Source organism: Podarcis bocagei, assembly GCF_964188305.1.
Source record: "Podarcis bocagei genome assembly, chromosome: 9".
NCBI lineage: Eukaryota > Metazoa > Chordata > Lepidosauria > Squamata > Lacertidae > Podarcis > Podarcis bocagei.
In genome coordinates, this window is record NC_138134.1 from 31,655,428 (window position 1) to 31,672,194 (window position 16,767).

Here is a 16,767-nt window from a genome sequence, read left to right on the forward strand (position 1 = left end):
AGTTCAGGGATACTTAAAAAAAAAATTATAAGTTGTGTGTCTTTGCTTCTCAATTTGTACTGTGTTATTTTATGCACTGTCACTTGCTGTTATTTTTATTGATTATAGTTTAGAAACTATTAAAATGGTTAAGAATGAATTTCTGTTTGTTATTCACTGATATTTAATTTTATTGTGTACTATTATATTCTAATGGATTATTGAATATTACTTTATTTGATATGTTGTTTGTTTTAAAGTTGTTTTTATTGTAAGGTTTTTGCATTGGACCGGATTGTTATAAGGTGTGCGATCTTGCTTTTCTTCAGCTTGTAAACTAATATAGAAAGGTGGTATACAAACTAAAAGTGAAATGAAAAAATTAAAGTAGCAGAGATTCTGAAATTATATAGGTATACTAGACACCCCCTTATGTTAAAGCATACTCTCCACAATTCCTGGTGATGTGACTCTGCTTCCAGAAGTGACCCAGATCTTTCATGGAATTTACAAGTTGGATCCTCCTAACAGAGGGTCCATGTTGTGCTCGGCCCTGAAACTCTTCCCTAACCGGCTTGTGGGTGGGGCTTGCCCCGCTCCAAGCCGGTGGTGCCACAGTTATGCCAATGGCCTTTAGCCAATCAGCCGCATGGCAAGGTTGGGGGTTGGGGATATTTATTTGGCAGCGCAACGTAGGGACCTCCTCTTGCTTCGTGCTGCCGAACACCCACCCACAAAGGTTGTGTTTGGCCTTGCCTTGGACTTCAGTTGGTTGCCTGTTTTTGGAATGGGGGCCAGGTAGGATTTTTTTCCAATGTGGCAGATTGGCTGTGGCCACTTGGTTTTTGCCTACCTCTTAGCAATCGTCACAACTTTGTAAGGTTTGGCGGTTAGGCACTGGTTTAGGGGAATGTGGGGAGGGGAGGTGCGGCCATCACCTGCTCCTCCAATTAATAGGGTATTCCATTAAAGGAATCCGGGGGTCTGGATCTCGTCCAAAGCCCGGAGAGGGGCTAGGGCCATGCCAGGACCCCCGGGAACCCCAGGGGTGAGCACCAGTCTATATACATTGATGGAGCTCCCCCTGCTGGTTGTTTACCCTTCCAGGCTTCCTACAGGGTGGGGCAGGAGCCAGATAGTTTGATACCAATGCCTAAACCAATACCAGTCACATTTGTGTATTTTAATAAAGTTGTGGCCAAAATTTGCCCATTAACATTTAAACTAAATTCTGTCTCCACTGTGTGGGGGATGGGTTTTGGGGCTCGAAGCACAAATGACTGAAACATTTGTGTTAGGTTGCTAGCAAAATGGCATACTTTACATATACAAAGAGCCCCATGTTCAATTCCAAGTATCTCCAGGTAAGCCTAGGAAATCTACTGGCCTGAAATGATGGAGAACCACTGCCAGTAAATGTAGACTAGCCTTCTCTTGCCTAGTGTCCTCCAGGTGCTTTAAACTATAGTTCCTACCATCCCTGATGGCTGGAGAGCATCCAAAAATCTGAAAAGCACCAGCTCTAGTGTGGTGCAGACAATACTGATCTAAAGAGAGCATTGATCCGACTTGGAACAAGACAGCTTCGTATGTTGCAATGCTAGCGTCTTGGGGACTTTAGATCAGGCTTCTTCCAGCTGCAAGTGATGAGGGAACAGAGTAGCTACACTACAGAGGGCAATATAAAAATGCATGCCGTTTGGCATATAGGGGCAATTCAAACACGACCCTCCGATTGAGGAAAGATGTACACCTGATTCCCTTCCTGCTTATTTAAAAATTTGCTTGAAGGGAAACTTAATTACACCAATGAGCCAGTACAAGCAGCATACTTGCCATGTACGCCCCATGTTCCTGGAGAAGGAAAGAAAAGGAAAAGCCCCATCACATATACCAACCCATTCGCAACAGTGCCAGGCATAGCACCTAGCTGTCTGACCACAGGAGTGCTGCACAAACCTTGTGTGTGACCACTCTCCTCTACAAGAGAAGGCAGCTTCATTTGCAGCAAGCAAAGAAACTATGTTCAAGCAGCTAGGTGCTGTGACTGCCACTCCCATCTATGGTTTCTGTAAGCAGCAGCAAGTCATTCTTCTTTTTGAAAACTTAAGGCAATAGAAGCCAATGAGTTTTCTTTGCTTGCGCTGGCTGCTAAGGGAAAGCAACCTGCTCCCTTCAATAGGAAACCCACCCCCCACTCTCCTCAAAATTAAGAGACACCCTCTTCTCTAGGAGGGTAACAAACAGGTTGCTGTTTGCAGCATAATGCACGTCCTAAAAACAGTAGCCCATTACAAAGAAATTGTAAGTTAAGGGTGACCAAGATCATTATCTTAAGTACTTTCATTTTATATGACAATATACAATTTTGTATATACAATTTGTATAGATAAACCAATTTTTCTTGCAGTTTCGCTTGTCAAATTGTTGTTGTTGGGTTTTATTTGCAGTTTTTAGAATACTAGAAAAAGACTTTTGGGCTTTCCACTGAATAATGCTCTACTTGTTCTTTTTTCACTTCAGCTCCTCTTAATGATCTACACCAGAATCATTGTGGGCTACTACTGGGCAAGGTTTTTTTCCTTGTTTTTTCTTGTTTTGTTTTTTGCAATAGCTGCCATTCCTGATTTATCAGATTGACTTGTATGAATAACTGCTTTAAAAAACAATTTCTTGCCAGGGGCTCATTTTCTTTTCCAAAACACTTACCTGAACTCAGGGTAGTGTGGCGACAGCTTGGGCTCCTGAGGGGGGTGGATAGGTCACTCTTGCCAGAAGTTTGAACTGATTGCTTGCAGAATTTTCTTCTTCCTCCTCCCGTTGCTCCATCTGTTTCAGCTCATCCCACCATCCTTTTCTCCTCCCAAGGCGCCCCCTCCCAGACAAAGAGCCCAAGGGCCACAGGCTACACACCCACTAGAGACACAAAAATACACAAGTCCCAAAAGCTGATGCTCTCAGCTGTTTTTGTGAAGATATGCTGCGTACAAATTAGTGTACTTGTGCCATCGAAAACTTGAGAGCCAGACTTACGTTTCCTACAAAATAGGTTGAGCTGTCTTTGACCAAATTGCTGGGGTAAGTAGTGTAATGGCAATTCTATCATTATGCAAAGAGCACATGTTGTGGGCAAGAGGGGCAGAGAACAATTACTATTTTCAGCACTACAGGAAAATCCCCCAAAGCGGTATGATCAGAATGAAAGTACATGCATCTATAATTGATATCAATGAAGAACTACCATGACCCACTAGCACTGTTCTAAGAAGGTACACTCAGTATTACCGTGCACAGATTAACAACCAAATCACTACAATCACTATTTAATATTAATAAAAGGGTCTCCTCGTTTCACTATGCTAAAGAAGAAAATTAGAAAGTGCAAAAAAGCGAAGAGAAACAGAGGAACAGGCTAGAAGAATATTTTTATGGAACTCTGATGTCTTGTCTTCTACCTTGATCAATCATTGAGAAACTTCTGTCCCAACTATTGATTCTAGCAGTTTTGTTCTGGTATTTGGGGGGATGTAGAAGATGGTTCTCACAATTGTAACTTTGCTTAGCAGGATTACAGATGCGGTCCAGAGATAATAAAACAATTCAAGCATATAGAACTACCATGTGGTTGCTAAAACCATACCAACCCAAGCTTTGTTGCCATTCCACCTACGCTTACATGCCACAGATGCAATGGTCTGGCTGATGAGGAAATAACACCATATATGAAACCATATAGTTAAAGATATAGTGATGCTAATGTCAAGCCTTCTTACCTTTCTAGGTACTCTCATGCACAGTAATGCATGATCCACCTTAATAAAAGTTAAACTTTTAACATTCTAGTATGTAGTATTTATCAATAAGGATGGCAAAAGCACCAGCAGCTTGTTTACTTCCACAAGAAGATACTTTCCTTAAGTTCCTTTTGAGTTCTCATAATCATCTTTCTTTACTTGAAAACTAGTGCTGGAATACTGAAATTACTTCTTAGACATCAGCTGAAGATGTACCTATCTTTGGAGGCCTACAGTAATGATTGAGAGGTACTAGCTACTGAAGAGTTTGCAATTTCTGACTTTTGTGTGTATAAATGCTTCTATTTTGATGTCTGGTTTATTCTATTGTTTCAAGGACTTTGTATTACAGTATATGCTTATATTTTGCAATGAACATTTGTCTGAGAACCTTTAGGCAATGGAAATTTGTTTCCCTAGAAAAATAATCACGGGATTGCAGTTTCATTGTTTTTTGTAGAAAAAGGTAAGCTGCTAGTGGGAAGTCTTAGAGAAATGAACCATTTGTTAATGTAAAAGCCCTTTTCAGGATCTTCCTCCTCCTTCCTCATCTAAGAATTCAGATAATTCCCTAAAGTTCAACTGTAATTGATCTTGTGGTAAGCAATAAATGGTCATCACTGTAAGAAGCTATGTATATTCTGGCTTACAATAGTGTGAGAAACCATGGACATCTCTGCTTGCTGAGAAAGGGGGTGCTATAGCCCTGTTCTCTGCCTTTTATAAAACTTTTCTTCTTTTTTGCAGCATACGATCACCTCCACTCCCCCAAAACGCCTCTGCTAAGTTTTTTTTGGGGGGTGGGGGAGAACACCTGGGGAAAGAGCAATGAAATGTGGGAGAAGCAAAAGTCCTAAAAATCACATAACCCACTTATGCCCATTGTTTAGAAACCCAATAAAAACTTCAGAAAGGTATTTCAGGAGGCACAGATGACTATAGATAGAAGAGACTATGAAGCATCTTTACTGTATCCAATGATCGAAACTCTTGTATTCATGATTGCTGATTAAATTATTCATTCTTTACCTATGAATTCTAACTTTCGTTGTATTTACACTTTAAAAGGAAACTAAAAAAATTAAGGATGCAGCACAGTTTTAATAAGGTGTAGATCATACTCCATAAAGCTTTTTAGAAAATCTTTTCATAAGAAAAGCTGGACTAAATCTTTATAGGAAGTTATTTAAGTCCTTCCCAACTCTGCATCATTTATTAAGGTCTTTTAATTTCGTCATAGCTTTGGATCTGAAATCTCAAGACAAACATCTCCTACCTATAGGGAAATGTGAAAGACCGGAGGGAAACATGAACTCTCAATACATTCAAACCAAATGAACTGTTTCCGGTTTCAAAAAGTTTTATTTGTAAGAAAGTTATTACCTGTCCTGATAACCAGAACAATAACTTTTTGCCCAAAATTTAAAACAATTATTCACCTTTCCTTGAGATTTCAAGTTCATTTTTTTGAATTGAAAGTTGAAAATAAACCAGACAAATTATTTTTCTTCCATCTCAGCTAAACCTAAAGAAACTCAGTACAGTACCTTTGAATTGAGGTGGGCGGGAGACGAAAAAGCGATAAAATTTATAATGTACAAGTATAAAAATATGTTACTCAAGGTTCAGCATAATAATTTAATAGCTTTTTGCCGTTTTATAAGTATCTGGGAATGGAACAGATATGTTTCCTGCTCCTGTCACAAGAGGTAGGATGCCAGCATTTGGTACGACATTCCATGAAAGAGTCAATGTGATGTTTCTGTTGCCCCTGCAATTTGAACACAGTATTAGTAGAATCACTTGAATGCTCTAAGCAGTGTACATTGCAATAAATGCTGCAGCATGCAGGACCATGTATGCCAGCATTAAGAATTCATTAATCTTATTTATCATACAATCCATTGGCCACATGCAAGGGACCAATTTTTCTCACCAAGAAAGTATGACAATGACATTTATGATACTTTGCATCTTAAAAACATATCAAACTTTAGATGTGCTAATCTGCAGAAAGTGTCCTCAAAAAGATTACTGTTAAGCGTTGGAAGTGCTGCAGATCTCAATAGGACTTGAGAAAATCTTCGCAGAGATTTTAATAACAATCTTCGCAGAGCTCTGGCCCAATGGTTGCCAGTGGCTTGAATTAATTAATTTTTATAATGAATGATTTTAGAATGTTGTTTATGTTGTACTTTTGTACTGTTTTATTGTTGTTAGCCGCCCTGAGCCCGGCTTCGGCTGGGGAGGGCGGGATATAAATAAAATTTATTATTATTATTATTATTATTAAAACTAATGTATTGAACCTTAAATCCAGAACCTTAAACAGAAGCACTATAAAAAGTAGAAACTTTGTGAGCCCTTGTAAACACTTTTTCTGGTTGCTGCTTTCCTTCCATCATTTCCAACGTTTCTTAAATAAGAACCCTCTCCTAGTATAACTGTTCCCTGTGCATCTTGCTCCCCATCCCCACCCTGCTCATTGTCTCATCCCTCGTGCTAATTCGTTTCATCTGCTTAGCTGCTGTAGGTTAGATTGTGCTTGCAGGTAATGAGGCGACTACTCCAAAGTTTTGACAGCTTCCAGCTGGCACAACCACAACATTAAATGTGGCTGCAAAAGACACAAGGGGAACTCAGATTTTGCACATAGTAAGTCATGTGAACTATGGCTGTTTGTAAAATGCGTTATGTTGACAGAAAGCCTGTGATAAGAAAATGTTATTCCACTAAAAGAATGTAGATGACAACATGAGCGCATTCCTGAAGGTAAACATTCTCTCTGCTGACGAGTTCTCTCAGCTACATCACTGCATACATAATCAAAACGAATACAGGAAGGGAATTTACTCACTTGAGACCATTTCCATCATCAAAGAAGAAGTATTTTGATTTCATGTCTTTCAACAGCAGCTTTGGATTATCCCCTCTTAAAATAATTTTGTCCCAGAGGACAACCTGGTTCAAAGCCTGCAATTAAAGCTGCCATTAATCACTAAAAGGAATAAAAAAAATGGCAAAAAATTCTCATCAAGGAAGCTGAACATGGAGATAGCCATTCACCCAGGGCTTGAGGGGTGCTGTTTTCTTTCAGTGATATCGTAAGAGTTATATGCTCAAAAGTAAACTACATAGTAAAGCATCGACAAAAAAAGTCCTTCCTGAAAAAACATTGCAGCATTACAATAAAAAGAAGTAAACAGTTCATGAACTGCTTTTGGAAAAATTAACACCTAATAAAATAGACTTTGTTACTGTTATCAAGATTTGTATTGTGTGCATAGCTGACTAGTAATTCAAAGCTATGACTGTGCACCAGATAGATTGAGAACTGCAGCCCACTTCCCCAAAATGCCAATCTGTTACTAAAATAAATGGAAATTGGAATAAACTAGTATTTCCAGCCTATTTACATGTTTTCTGCAGAGGACTTGGTGGATCTATCTAGCAAGAATCACAAAATATGAGTGGCAATGTTTCACTGTTTGCCTTCTTTCAGTATACAGAGACCCTGTTATCACACCACACTAAACCACAGATGGAAACAAACTATGCTTTAATGTAAATATACATTTGCACTTGTGCGCTGAAAAGTTTTGCTCTGCTCCTCTTCTACCACTCATGCTGTGCTGCTGGGAAACAAGACAATCCACCTTGTTACAACATGAATCTGGGCTCATGCTTCACCCTTCCACCACAAGCAATGGAAGCTGTGTTTCCTGTTCAATTTCCGAAGCGCATTTGAAAACTGAAGCAGTTACTTCCGGGTTTTTGGCGTTCAAAACTGAAACGTTCGACTTCCAAGACATTCGAAAACCAAAGTACCACTGTAGTGTTAAGGTTTAGTCTTATGATAAGTATTGCATGTTTTATTGTAAGTGCTGCAACTGGATTTTTATGAACTGTGCCAATCCTGAATGTATTGGATTTGTGACCATTATGCTCATTTGCCTCAGTAGCAGTAAAAGCTCTGCTGAATGAAGTACAATTGCCTCTGGTCTATTTTTTTTTGGGGGGGATGACTCTGCTACGTGTTTAAGTTTTTTCCCGCTCCCCCTTCGTGAGTCGACAGAAATAACTATACAATTAGTATGCATTTCCATTTAACCACTTTACAAGTTATACTTACATTCTTCTTTGTTGAATATTCTGCTGATAAATACAGAAATAATTGTTTCACATTCCAGTCAAATATACTGTGCAGATGTGTGAACGTTAAGGAACATATATTGTTTCAAATTTTGAATATTTTCAAAAACATTCGTTCAGTGCAGATCAACTATCCAAGCATTTTAAAGCAGAAATGTGCTATTCAGAAGGCATTTCTCAACTTAAGGCTTTTTCTCTGTGATAAACAACATATTAACTGAGGATTCATGACATTTTAATTTTTGTAGATCAAGAACAGCAGTTTACTTTTGTAAAAAAAAAGAAAACTGCTAAAGGTTCTTATTTTTGTGTTGGGGGAATAAGAGACAGAAAGGAAGGGGTGATCACTCACCATTTCCAAATCTATTTAACTCCCCTGCATTCTTCCATGAGTCCCAATTCTTATTTTTTTAAAAAATCTTCAAAAGGAAATCGATTTTTCATATTGTTTCAAATAAACCATTTTTGCTCATTTTAAAACATTTTTATTCCACATTACCTCAGATGCTGCTTACAATCAATAAAAGCCATACTATCAGATACTGGTATTAAACAGGTAATAGAATATATGCATGCCAGTCCTGTTTATTCCAGCTATAGGACTGAGAAATTTGGGATTTTGAAGAAGCAAAGCCGAAGTCTCTTATGTACTAGAGTTCTAGGCCAGTATCCAATAACTAGTACAACTAGTTCAGTTTTCAGACTTGTGTAACCCAAACAGTAGTTCCTTATTCTACATAGCAAACTACAGATGAAGCTGAAGGGAGTTTCTGATATGACACTGAGTATGCAGTTTCAAGACAAGAAATGCCACTGGGATAATGAAAACACTTAGGGCAGGCCTGCATAACGTAGGGTCTGTGTGCAAATTGCAGTTCCCTGGGGAAACTTCTAACTGAAACACTTGTCCACTGTTGTTTTCACTCTTTATGGAAACACCTTCAGATTGCAGGTGCCTGAAAATAGCAAGGGTGGGCGCTCAGCTGCTTCCTGGACTCAGGGCTGCATGGCTGAGTTTGTGCCAGTATGCCTGTCCTGTTTCAACCAGGCAGCCATACTAGGCAATGAGAGGGGGTAGGACCAGCAGCAGAGCAAAAAGCAAGACTGGAGGGAAAGGATGTGGGTGAAAAGAGAGGAAGGGGACGACGACCACAATTTGGTGAGGAGAGAGAACAGGGAGAGTTGTGACAGAGAGAAAGCAAAGCAAAGATAATGGGCAAGAAAATGAGGGTTAACAAAATGTGGCATTGTTTTCCATGAATAACTTAGTGGCATGGTCCCCTTCTGTTTTTGTTTTTCTAAATGTAAATATTTGTGTTCAGAGTATCCAGGGTTAGCTTTAACCATCATTTAACACCAGATTTATAAATTGGTTTGCAAATATTTGGCAACCTTCAGTAATGCAACACCATAGCGCTAAAAGGGAAGGAAGGGGAATTCACCACTGAGATAAGAGAAGTGTGCAAGCTTGTAGCCCACTCAACCATGGTTAAGTGATCAGGTGTGTTACATCAGCACCACACTAAAGAATCAGGTATCATTACGACATTAATAACAATGCTGTAGTTGAGAAAACACTAAAATATAAACCAAAAATTCTACCCTTTAATATCTGTATCATGTATTCTCCATTCCCAGCTTTTGTTAGAAGTAGCTTCAAAGATGTATAGATTTTTTGTTTTCTCACCCTCTAGTAATCAGTACTTAAAAACAGGATTTATTCTGAAGCTCTACAAATTTTTATGAAGGATATCTGCAGTAATGTCAAAAGTAATGATTCCAAGGTCACTTCTTTCTCCAGGTCCAGTGAAGTCTTCTACATTTTTCCTAAAAACACACAAAAAAACACATTATTCAAACTTCTTTGCAGCTGGCACAAGATAATATTAGTGTCTTCAGAGAAAGGATACTCTTATTCAGTGGGAAAAAATGGGAAACATAGGCAGTGCTGAGGCTGGTCCCTTGTAACAGAATGTAGAATGAACAATAATAATTACAGTTTAAATATACTTCCTGAAGTTGACTTATCTTAGAATCCAAGCCAATAACTTAACTTGGATATTTTAAACATGCATATCTAAACATTCTCCAAAATTTGGAAAAATTAAAAGTTTTAAACAAATATTCCCTTAGAGAATGCAAATGTTCTGTAAGTCATAAAGTATTATGGCTACACAAATGTTTACAGGGTTGTGTTTGGAGGATTCAACTGTTGAAGTAGCAAGGCCAGCTTATTTGTAATAAGGAAGTTACTTTGTGCCAGAGGGCAAATGGGAGGACCCCCTCCCTCACCTGGCTGGTAGTGAGAAGACAAAAGCCATAGTGAAAGAGGAGAGCTGTGCTAGAAGCAAGCAGAAGTCAGGGAGTGAGAGTCATGCCTGCTTTCTGCTGAAATCCAAGGCTGTGAATATGGGAGAAGCAAGACCTTCTGGGATGTTAATGCTGTGAGTCCCTCCATCATAAGGTATGTGTGTGTAGATAAACCAGACATCCTAAAGACATCAGCCAGTCTCTACTGTCCCTAGGAATGAGGAAACCAAACCCTAGGTAAGATCCTGGGACGCTCACACCGCTCGGACACTGGGGTGGCATGCAACATTATGCAGGGCAGCAGAAGGGAACTTAGGAGTTGGGCAAGAAATTTAGGCAAAAGTGAGCCAAGTGAATGTCACCTGTGATTTCAATAATGTATAGGCTACATAATTTAATTTCCTTTACCTTACGAGTTATAGTTATCATAGCCATTATGTGATGATGACATTTGGCAACTAATGTTAATGTTCTTGCCAAGAGGCACAATGCGAGAGAACACCAGAACAAATCTAATTCTCCATGCACTGCCATGCTTTTATTCATGAAGAGCAGTCACATTTAGCACATTTTAATAGCATAGAGTATGATGTTTGAAGCCCATAATTTAACACATTCAGCTGAGATGTTCCTACTTAGCTCCAAATGCACCAAGGAACATAAAATCAGTATGCAAGCACCACAAACGATGCATAGCAGTCTATGAAACCATTCAGAGCAACACCAGTCAGCAATGCTGAGAGCAGGACTTGTGTTTGTCAGAACAGCACGGGAATTTGCTGTAAAACAACACTGCCCCCCACCCCCATGGAAACAGACATATGCTTGGCAATATGCTGCCAGGGCAACAGCCACTGACGTGTGCTAAACCCAATAGACGAGTTGCCTTTCATATGTACACCCTGGAGGGAGCCTGCCAGAGGGCGGACACTACAGCACCAGAGAGTTCGTGGTGCTCGCTCATTGGCTCGCACAAAGGGGAAATGAGAGAACAGGAAGGAAAGGTCTACTGTTCTGAGACCCATAATCGACAAAGAGAAAAGGGAATCCAAACTTAGATGATAACACAGAGAACAACGTGCGATTATTGCAGGATCAATAATACACAACGCTTTTATCCGTCTTCAGTGACAATCCCATTTAACATGAACATTCCACTGTGCGACTTATTTGCAGCAGGAATGGGACTGATGTGTGTGGGGGGAAATAATAATTATTGCTGGGAGGTGGGGTAACTGTAATACACATCAGCCACTGCCATGGGCGCACACAAAGACATCCTGATAAGTTATGCCCCCGCCCCAAATCACTTCGAGGACCACAGGTGAATATTAATGGAGCGAAGGGAGATGGCTCGTTGCAAAACGTTTTGCACATGAGGGATGCTCTACAAGGAGGGCATGGATTTTTTTTGGGGGGGGTGAAGGGAGAATACTTCGAAGCAAGTCAGGCTTCGCCTTCTGCACCCCAATCTCCTCACCCCACATCCTTGCGGAGAAAGGGGTGAGAAGGGGAACATTTTCCGCCCACTACTCAAAAGACTTCGAAGAGGCTCAGCCCCCAGGAGGAAGAGGAGGAGGAAGAAGAGAGGACCCCCAACCCTGCCCTCGCCCCTCACTCACAGCATGACCCGCGAGACGGCGATGCTGACGGGCACCGTGCGCTCTTTGAAGGCGGTGGTGATGAAGCAGCCGAAGGTCAGCGCCGCCATCACGCTCAGCGAGAAGGCGAAGAGAGAGTTGGCGCGGGTCAGGACGGTGTTCATCTCTCCCGCCGGCCGCTCCGGCCTTCACCACACACACACAAACACGCACGCTCGCTCCGGCCCTCTTCGCCTGCCTGCCTGCCGGCCGGTCGCACCACCCGCCTCCGCCGTCTCAAGCGCGCAGGCAGGACCAGCGAGCGAGCCTCGGGTGGCGGGGAAGCGGACGCGGGAGGAGGGGGGGAGCTGCTGCTGCCGCTGCCGCCACCGCCGCGCTGCGTGGCTGAAAGGGAAAGGAGGCCCGAAACGGCCGCCGAAAAGCCGAGCCCGCCCAGTCGCCCGCGCGAGGAGGAGCCCAGCCAGCGTCCCTGCGCCTCCCTGCCCGCCTCCCTCCTTCCCTCCGCCCTAGCTCGGCCTGCCCGGAAGTCCCATCGGCCTCGAAGAGTCGCTTCCGCCCGCCCGCCGCCGCAAGAAAAAAAGAGAGATAAAAAAAAGCAGAGTGATAGTAGGGGAACCACCTTCTGGCATGGAATGGGGATCCGAATAGTCGGAGCGTCACGGCGTGTCCGCGCGCGAGTGAACGGAGAACAGCGGCGGCGGCAGCAGCAGCGGCATTCGGGGGCGGAAGGGCAGGAAAGCGGCTACCTTCGCCTCTGCTGCAGCCCGAGGGGGGTTTTGTGTTGAGGCGCCTCTTTCGTGGCATTTGCCATGCAAGGTGAATGTCTACTCAGAAGTAAACCCCACTGAGCTCAATAGGGTTTGTGCATTTAGAGATCGCAAGCCCTAGTTGTATGGACATTAGCGACATTAGCTTATCTGCATATCTTGTTTTGTACTGTAATCGTTCTGCCTGCATCTTGATGACATGCCTCATCTGTGTAGTACCGCGATGGAAACCTTTGCTGGTGAGGTTTCATTTCGCTAATAAAGACACTGTTTTGTTTTGTTTTTTAAAAAAGACTGAATCGGTTTTTTAAGCAAACAGTTGTTAGAGAGTTACTTTAAGTCATTATTAACTTCCGTCACCGCCTGCACTGTGGAGATCGTGAGGTTTGCTCAGGATTGTGATATAATCACGTTCAGGTACAATCCACCCACTTGCAGCTAGTTGAATGAATTGTGGCAAGGTGATAAAGAGACAGAGTCCAAATCAGCACCGTGAGAACGGACTATAGTAAACTCTCACTATAGCTCCCAGCTACCCCATCTTCAGGGTGGGGGGCAATGAACAATGGACATTTTGTAGGACATTTAAAAAACCCTTCTTTAAAATAAAATAACCCAAAGAAGACTTGACGTTGGAGAAACTTAAACTTAGTCCTTCCTTCTAGAGGAGGACGCGCGTTGCTCCCAAGTCACTGCACCGAAAAAAGCCGGAACATCTCCCTTGTTGCTGCCTTATGAGCAACTGCCTTGTTACCACTCTGAAGGTAAATAGTCAAGCCGTCAAAAATAGCCAGGAAATCCGGTCTGCAGGCAAAGGAACAGTCTAAATTCTCTTATGATTGTCTCCTCCCGTTCTATATAACCCGCTGCTAGTCGCCGCAGGCAGCGAGTGCCGCCTGACGGCTGTCTGCTAAAAAAGCAGCTTTTCGAATCCACCTATGAACTGATCTGTATGGAGGGAAGTTGAGCTTCTACACACGGAAATGCAATGCAGTATTTTGCCCCTTAACCAGCTCTTCAAGTGACAAGGCTTATGGGTCAGTTACTTCATGGTGCCTGAAAGCTCTCACTTGGGGGGTGGGGAGTGTGTGTTTTAATTCAATATATTTTGACATCCTGGCTAGGATCTAAGAAAAGCAGGAACTAGTTTAATAAGCCCATGCAAAATCTGTTTGCTTTAAACACCAGCTTCCCATACTGCAAATCAAGCAGGTTTTGGTTTTGTTTTAATTAAGAGTTGATCACTTCCCTGGTCCTTTGCCTACTTGCGTTATTCTCATCAGGGTGGTGGCTTTGATTTGCCTTCCTGTGATTGATCCATGTACACGGCTTTGTGTTTCCAACTCAAGACCCATTGAAAAACATCTCATCCAGTTCAAGCTTTGAAAAACTTTTTCATATTCTCCAATGTGCTACCCTTGCCATTGTGGCGGCACGGGGTTGCCATTCCGTTAAAGGACTTACGCTACTTGTCAAACGGTTCATTTATCCAGTCTGTATAACGTTTACTGTATATGTAACTTGTTAAGATACAGTTGTACATTTATTTATCCATTCCATGTTTACAGCATGTCCAGGCTTTGTCTTTCACATGGCACCTTAGCATGTTTGTTGTCTGAATAGTTATAGCCTATCTCTATTCTAGCTATTGTTCTAGTAAATTTGGTTTTATACTTATAAGCCAGTTTGTGGTGGTGGTGTTTTCCTGCATGGCCCAACCAGCTCTTTTGGACCATTCTCTTTTATCCCACTTAACTCCTCCCACTTGTCTGATAGGCCAGCTCTGCTAGGAAACATCTTCGTAAGCTTCATTGACGCTCCCCTTATCCTTAGCCAACTGTCTCATAGACCCTGATGGCAACATCCACCCACCTGTGCACCTTGAGAGGCCTACCTGAGTGAGCAAAAGTAGAGAGCCCACTGCCCCTGAGGTCATCACGCTGCCTGTGTCTTCCCTAGGGCCATCAGAAGCCAAGCCAAATTAGGCCTCCTCTCCTCCATTATTTAGTGGCCTTTCCTCATAAGCTCAGAAGTTGGATCTCTCCAAAAGTTGGATCTTCAACAGCCCCCTGGTCTTTTTATCTGCCATTTTGTCTGTAGCGACTCCTTCGCTGGAGGCTGGCTCTTCCCTGGCCCTGTCTTGGAGAACGTTTTCCTGCTCATGCACTCCTTTTCCCGCTCATGCACTGCCAATCATGTTACCAAGCAGCAGCTGTGCTGGGCTTTGTGTTTGTTTTGTGCTGCCAGACATTTCTAACCTTGTGACTAGTTCATGTGGCAGTTTTTTCCTTCTGCCTAGAGCCTTTCCATGCACGATTGTTTCCGCGTTTTTTCTACTATTAATCTCAAGTGTTGTAAACAGGCCAGGTGGGATGTTTTGAGAATGGGTAGCATAATTAGCCTGCGTTTGTTCTCCCTGTGACCTTGCATATCTCAGAGTGCCTTTTGCTTCACCATATGTAGGTAAGCTCTGTTGGTTACTTCCCCTTTTGATCTGGCAGCAGTGGCATGCCTGTCACAGCTACTGCTTTGGGATGGAATTCTGCAAACAGCTGTCAGATAAGAGATGGATTGGTGTACTGGCTGGCGATATCACAAAGGCACTGAAGTTGCCACCCACCTCTGTGGCTCTGAAGTGGCTCACCCTAGATGCAATTCCTGGAGAAAGAGATATGAAAGACTCTCTCTGGGGTCAACGGTTGTAGATTACTCAAACACAGAATATTATTTATCTTTCCTAAAGCTTTTAAACAAGCAATACTACTTCTGCGCACACTACTAAAGAGGACAGGCTCACATTAGTGTTGCACACTCCACTTCTCCAAGCACTGAGATGTAGGAGCACAGCACTTACCAAGATTTAGAAGGCCACTGGCATTTTATGTTTGAGGGTGGGGTTTTTGTGTTTTTTACACAACTATACAGGTTGAAGGTAGGTGGAGGTATAGCTTAAACATTCCAACAGACAATCAGAGTTCACTGTTTCCACATCAGATCTTTAAGGATACACCCAGCACCACAAGATGCTGTTAATTCAGAGTCCAAGAAATCAGGTACAGTATCTCTGTTTTCCCCCAAACCATAGTTTGTCTTCACAAGCTGGCTATTTCTTGCACAGAATCCAAATGATTCTCCAGTTACTTCCTAGGCCATTTATCTGTAATTTCCCTAACAAAGGAGATACTTGCCAGGGCCATCCTGTCTAAACCCCAAAGCTTCAAACCCTAGAAAGTTGGAATAGCTATCAGGCAAACAAGACTATGTTTCTTTTAAACAGGGGTGACCTGGTGGAGGAGAAAGTCTAGTCTTTTGCATCATACCTTAGTTTCTCAATCTCCCTTTTTTTAAACAAAACCCCAAAAACAATCATTTTCCCTGCAGGGCAGCTTTCTCTTTGAAAGTCTGCTTAAATTTGCATATATATATTTGCATATACAAATTTGTATCATGCGTTTGTGTGTCCCAAGTGTTTTAAGAACTTGGTGACACCTCTGCTTTCAAGACCATATTAGTATTTGAGAATGTGTCCATTAGTAGAAATCTGAAACACAGCCTTAGTTGGAGCAGTCAAGTAATTTCGTTGTCCCCGAAGGGGGCAATGACAATAAAGATATTATTATTATTATTATTATTATTATTATTATTATTATTATTATTAGCTCATATTAAATGATATTTCAAGCAAAGCCACTGGTGTTTAAACATACATCCAAATTGTTAAACAACATTCATTATAACAGGCATAGACAAATGTCTCCAAAATTGCATCAGCTTCCTTCCCTTCCAGGGATCTGTCATAGGCATAGCCTAGTTAACACACCAAGCCCTTTTTCCTGGCTTGGCTTTCCATTTCATTCTAATTAAACAGAACTCATCCTTTTAAAATAAATATGTTGAGAAAATGTAAGAACATCACTTTAATAAAAGATCCAACAAAAGTGTGTATGTGTGTTTATCACGTTTTCAGGGAGGGTGACAATCTTCTTTCTGATTGACAGCAGGTGGTTAAAACTGTGGAGTAAAACAAGAACAAGTTGTAAATAATACCGTTTGACAACTATTCTTCAGATGCAAAACTGATGTGATTATACACAATAGATATGTGAGCTGTGGAACGAAGCTACTGTTTTAGTATGGAGTGTCATATTCAAAGTGTTTGAAACT

General features: G+C 41.7%; 1 protein-coding gene and 1 long non-coding RNA gene across 11 annotated transcripts in view; both read right to left on the reverse strand.

Annotated features, from left to right (window-relative positions):
• Positions 1 to 5,397: 5,397 nt before the first annotated feature.
• On the reverse strand, positions 5,398 to 12,311 carry SPCS3 (signal peptidase complex subunit 3). The gene is made up of 5 exons (XM_081209173.1): positions 11,858 to 12,311; positions 9,677 to 9,752; positions 7,906 to 7,980; positions 6,631 to 6,746; positions 5,398 to 5,544 (listed from the first exon to the last, which is right to left on the reverse strand). The coding sequence occupies exons 1-5, from the start codon at positions 11,998 to 12,000 to the stop codon at positions 5,412 to 5,414; spliced, it is 543 nt and encodes a 180-aa protein (XP_081065299.1). The 5' UTR covers positions 12,001 to 12,311; the 3' UTR covers positions 5,398 to 5,411.
• Positions 12,312 to 15,070: 2,759 nt separating this feature from the next.
• Positions 15,071 to 16,767, reverse strand: part of LOC308595168 — a 34,814-nt gene continuing 33,117 nt past the window's right edge. For 9 of the 10 annotated variants that reach the window (XR_014011833.1, XR_014011834.1, XR_014011835.1 and 6 more), the window contains one exon: positions 16,543 to 16,614. This is a non-coding gene — a long non-coding RNA (uncharacterized lncRNA). Of the gene's footprint in view, positions 15,262 to 16,542; positions 16,615 to 16,767 lie in introns of those variants that run through there. The other variant, XR_014011832.1, reaches the window with a different exon arrangement.

What these genes read in the sequence shown, in the direction of transcription:
- SPCS3 (XM_081209173.1), bottom strand. Translation starts at nt 12,000, where the DNA reads ATGAACACCGTCCTGACCCGCGCCAACTCTCTCTTCGCCTTCTCGCTG. An exon ending in GCCGTCTCGCGGGTCATGCT is followed by an intron (nt 9,753 to 11,857) that starts GTGAGTGAGGGG and finishes GTGTGTTTTTAG; the next exon opens with GAAAAATGTAGAAGACTTCA. An exon ending in AATATTCAACAAAGAAGAAT is followed by an intron (nt 6,747 to 7,905) that starts GTAAGTATAACT and finishes CTTTAATTGCAG; the next exon opens with GCTTTGAACCAGGTTGTCCT.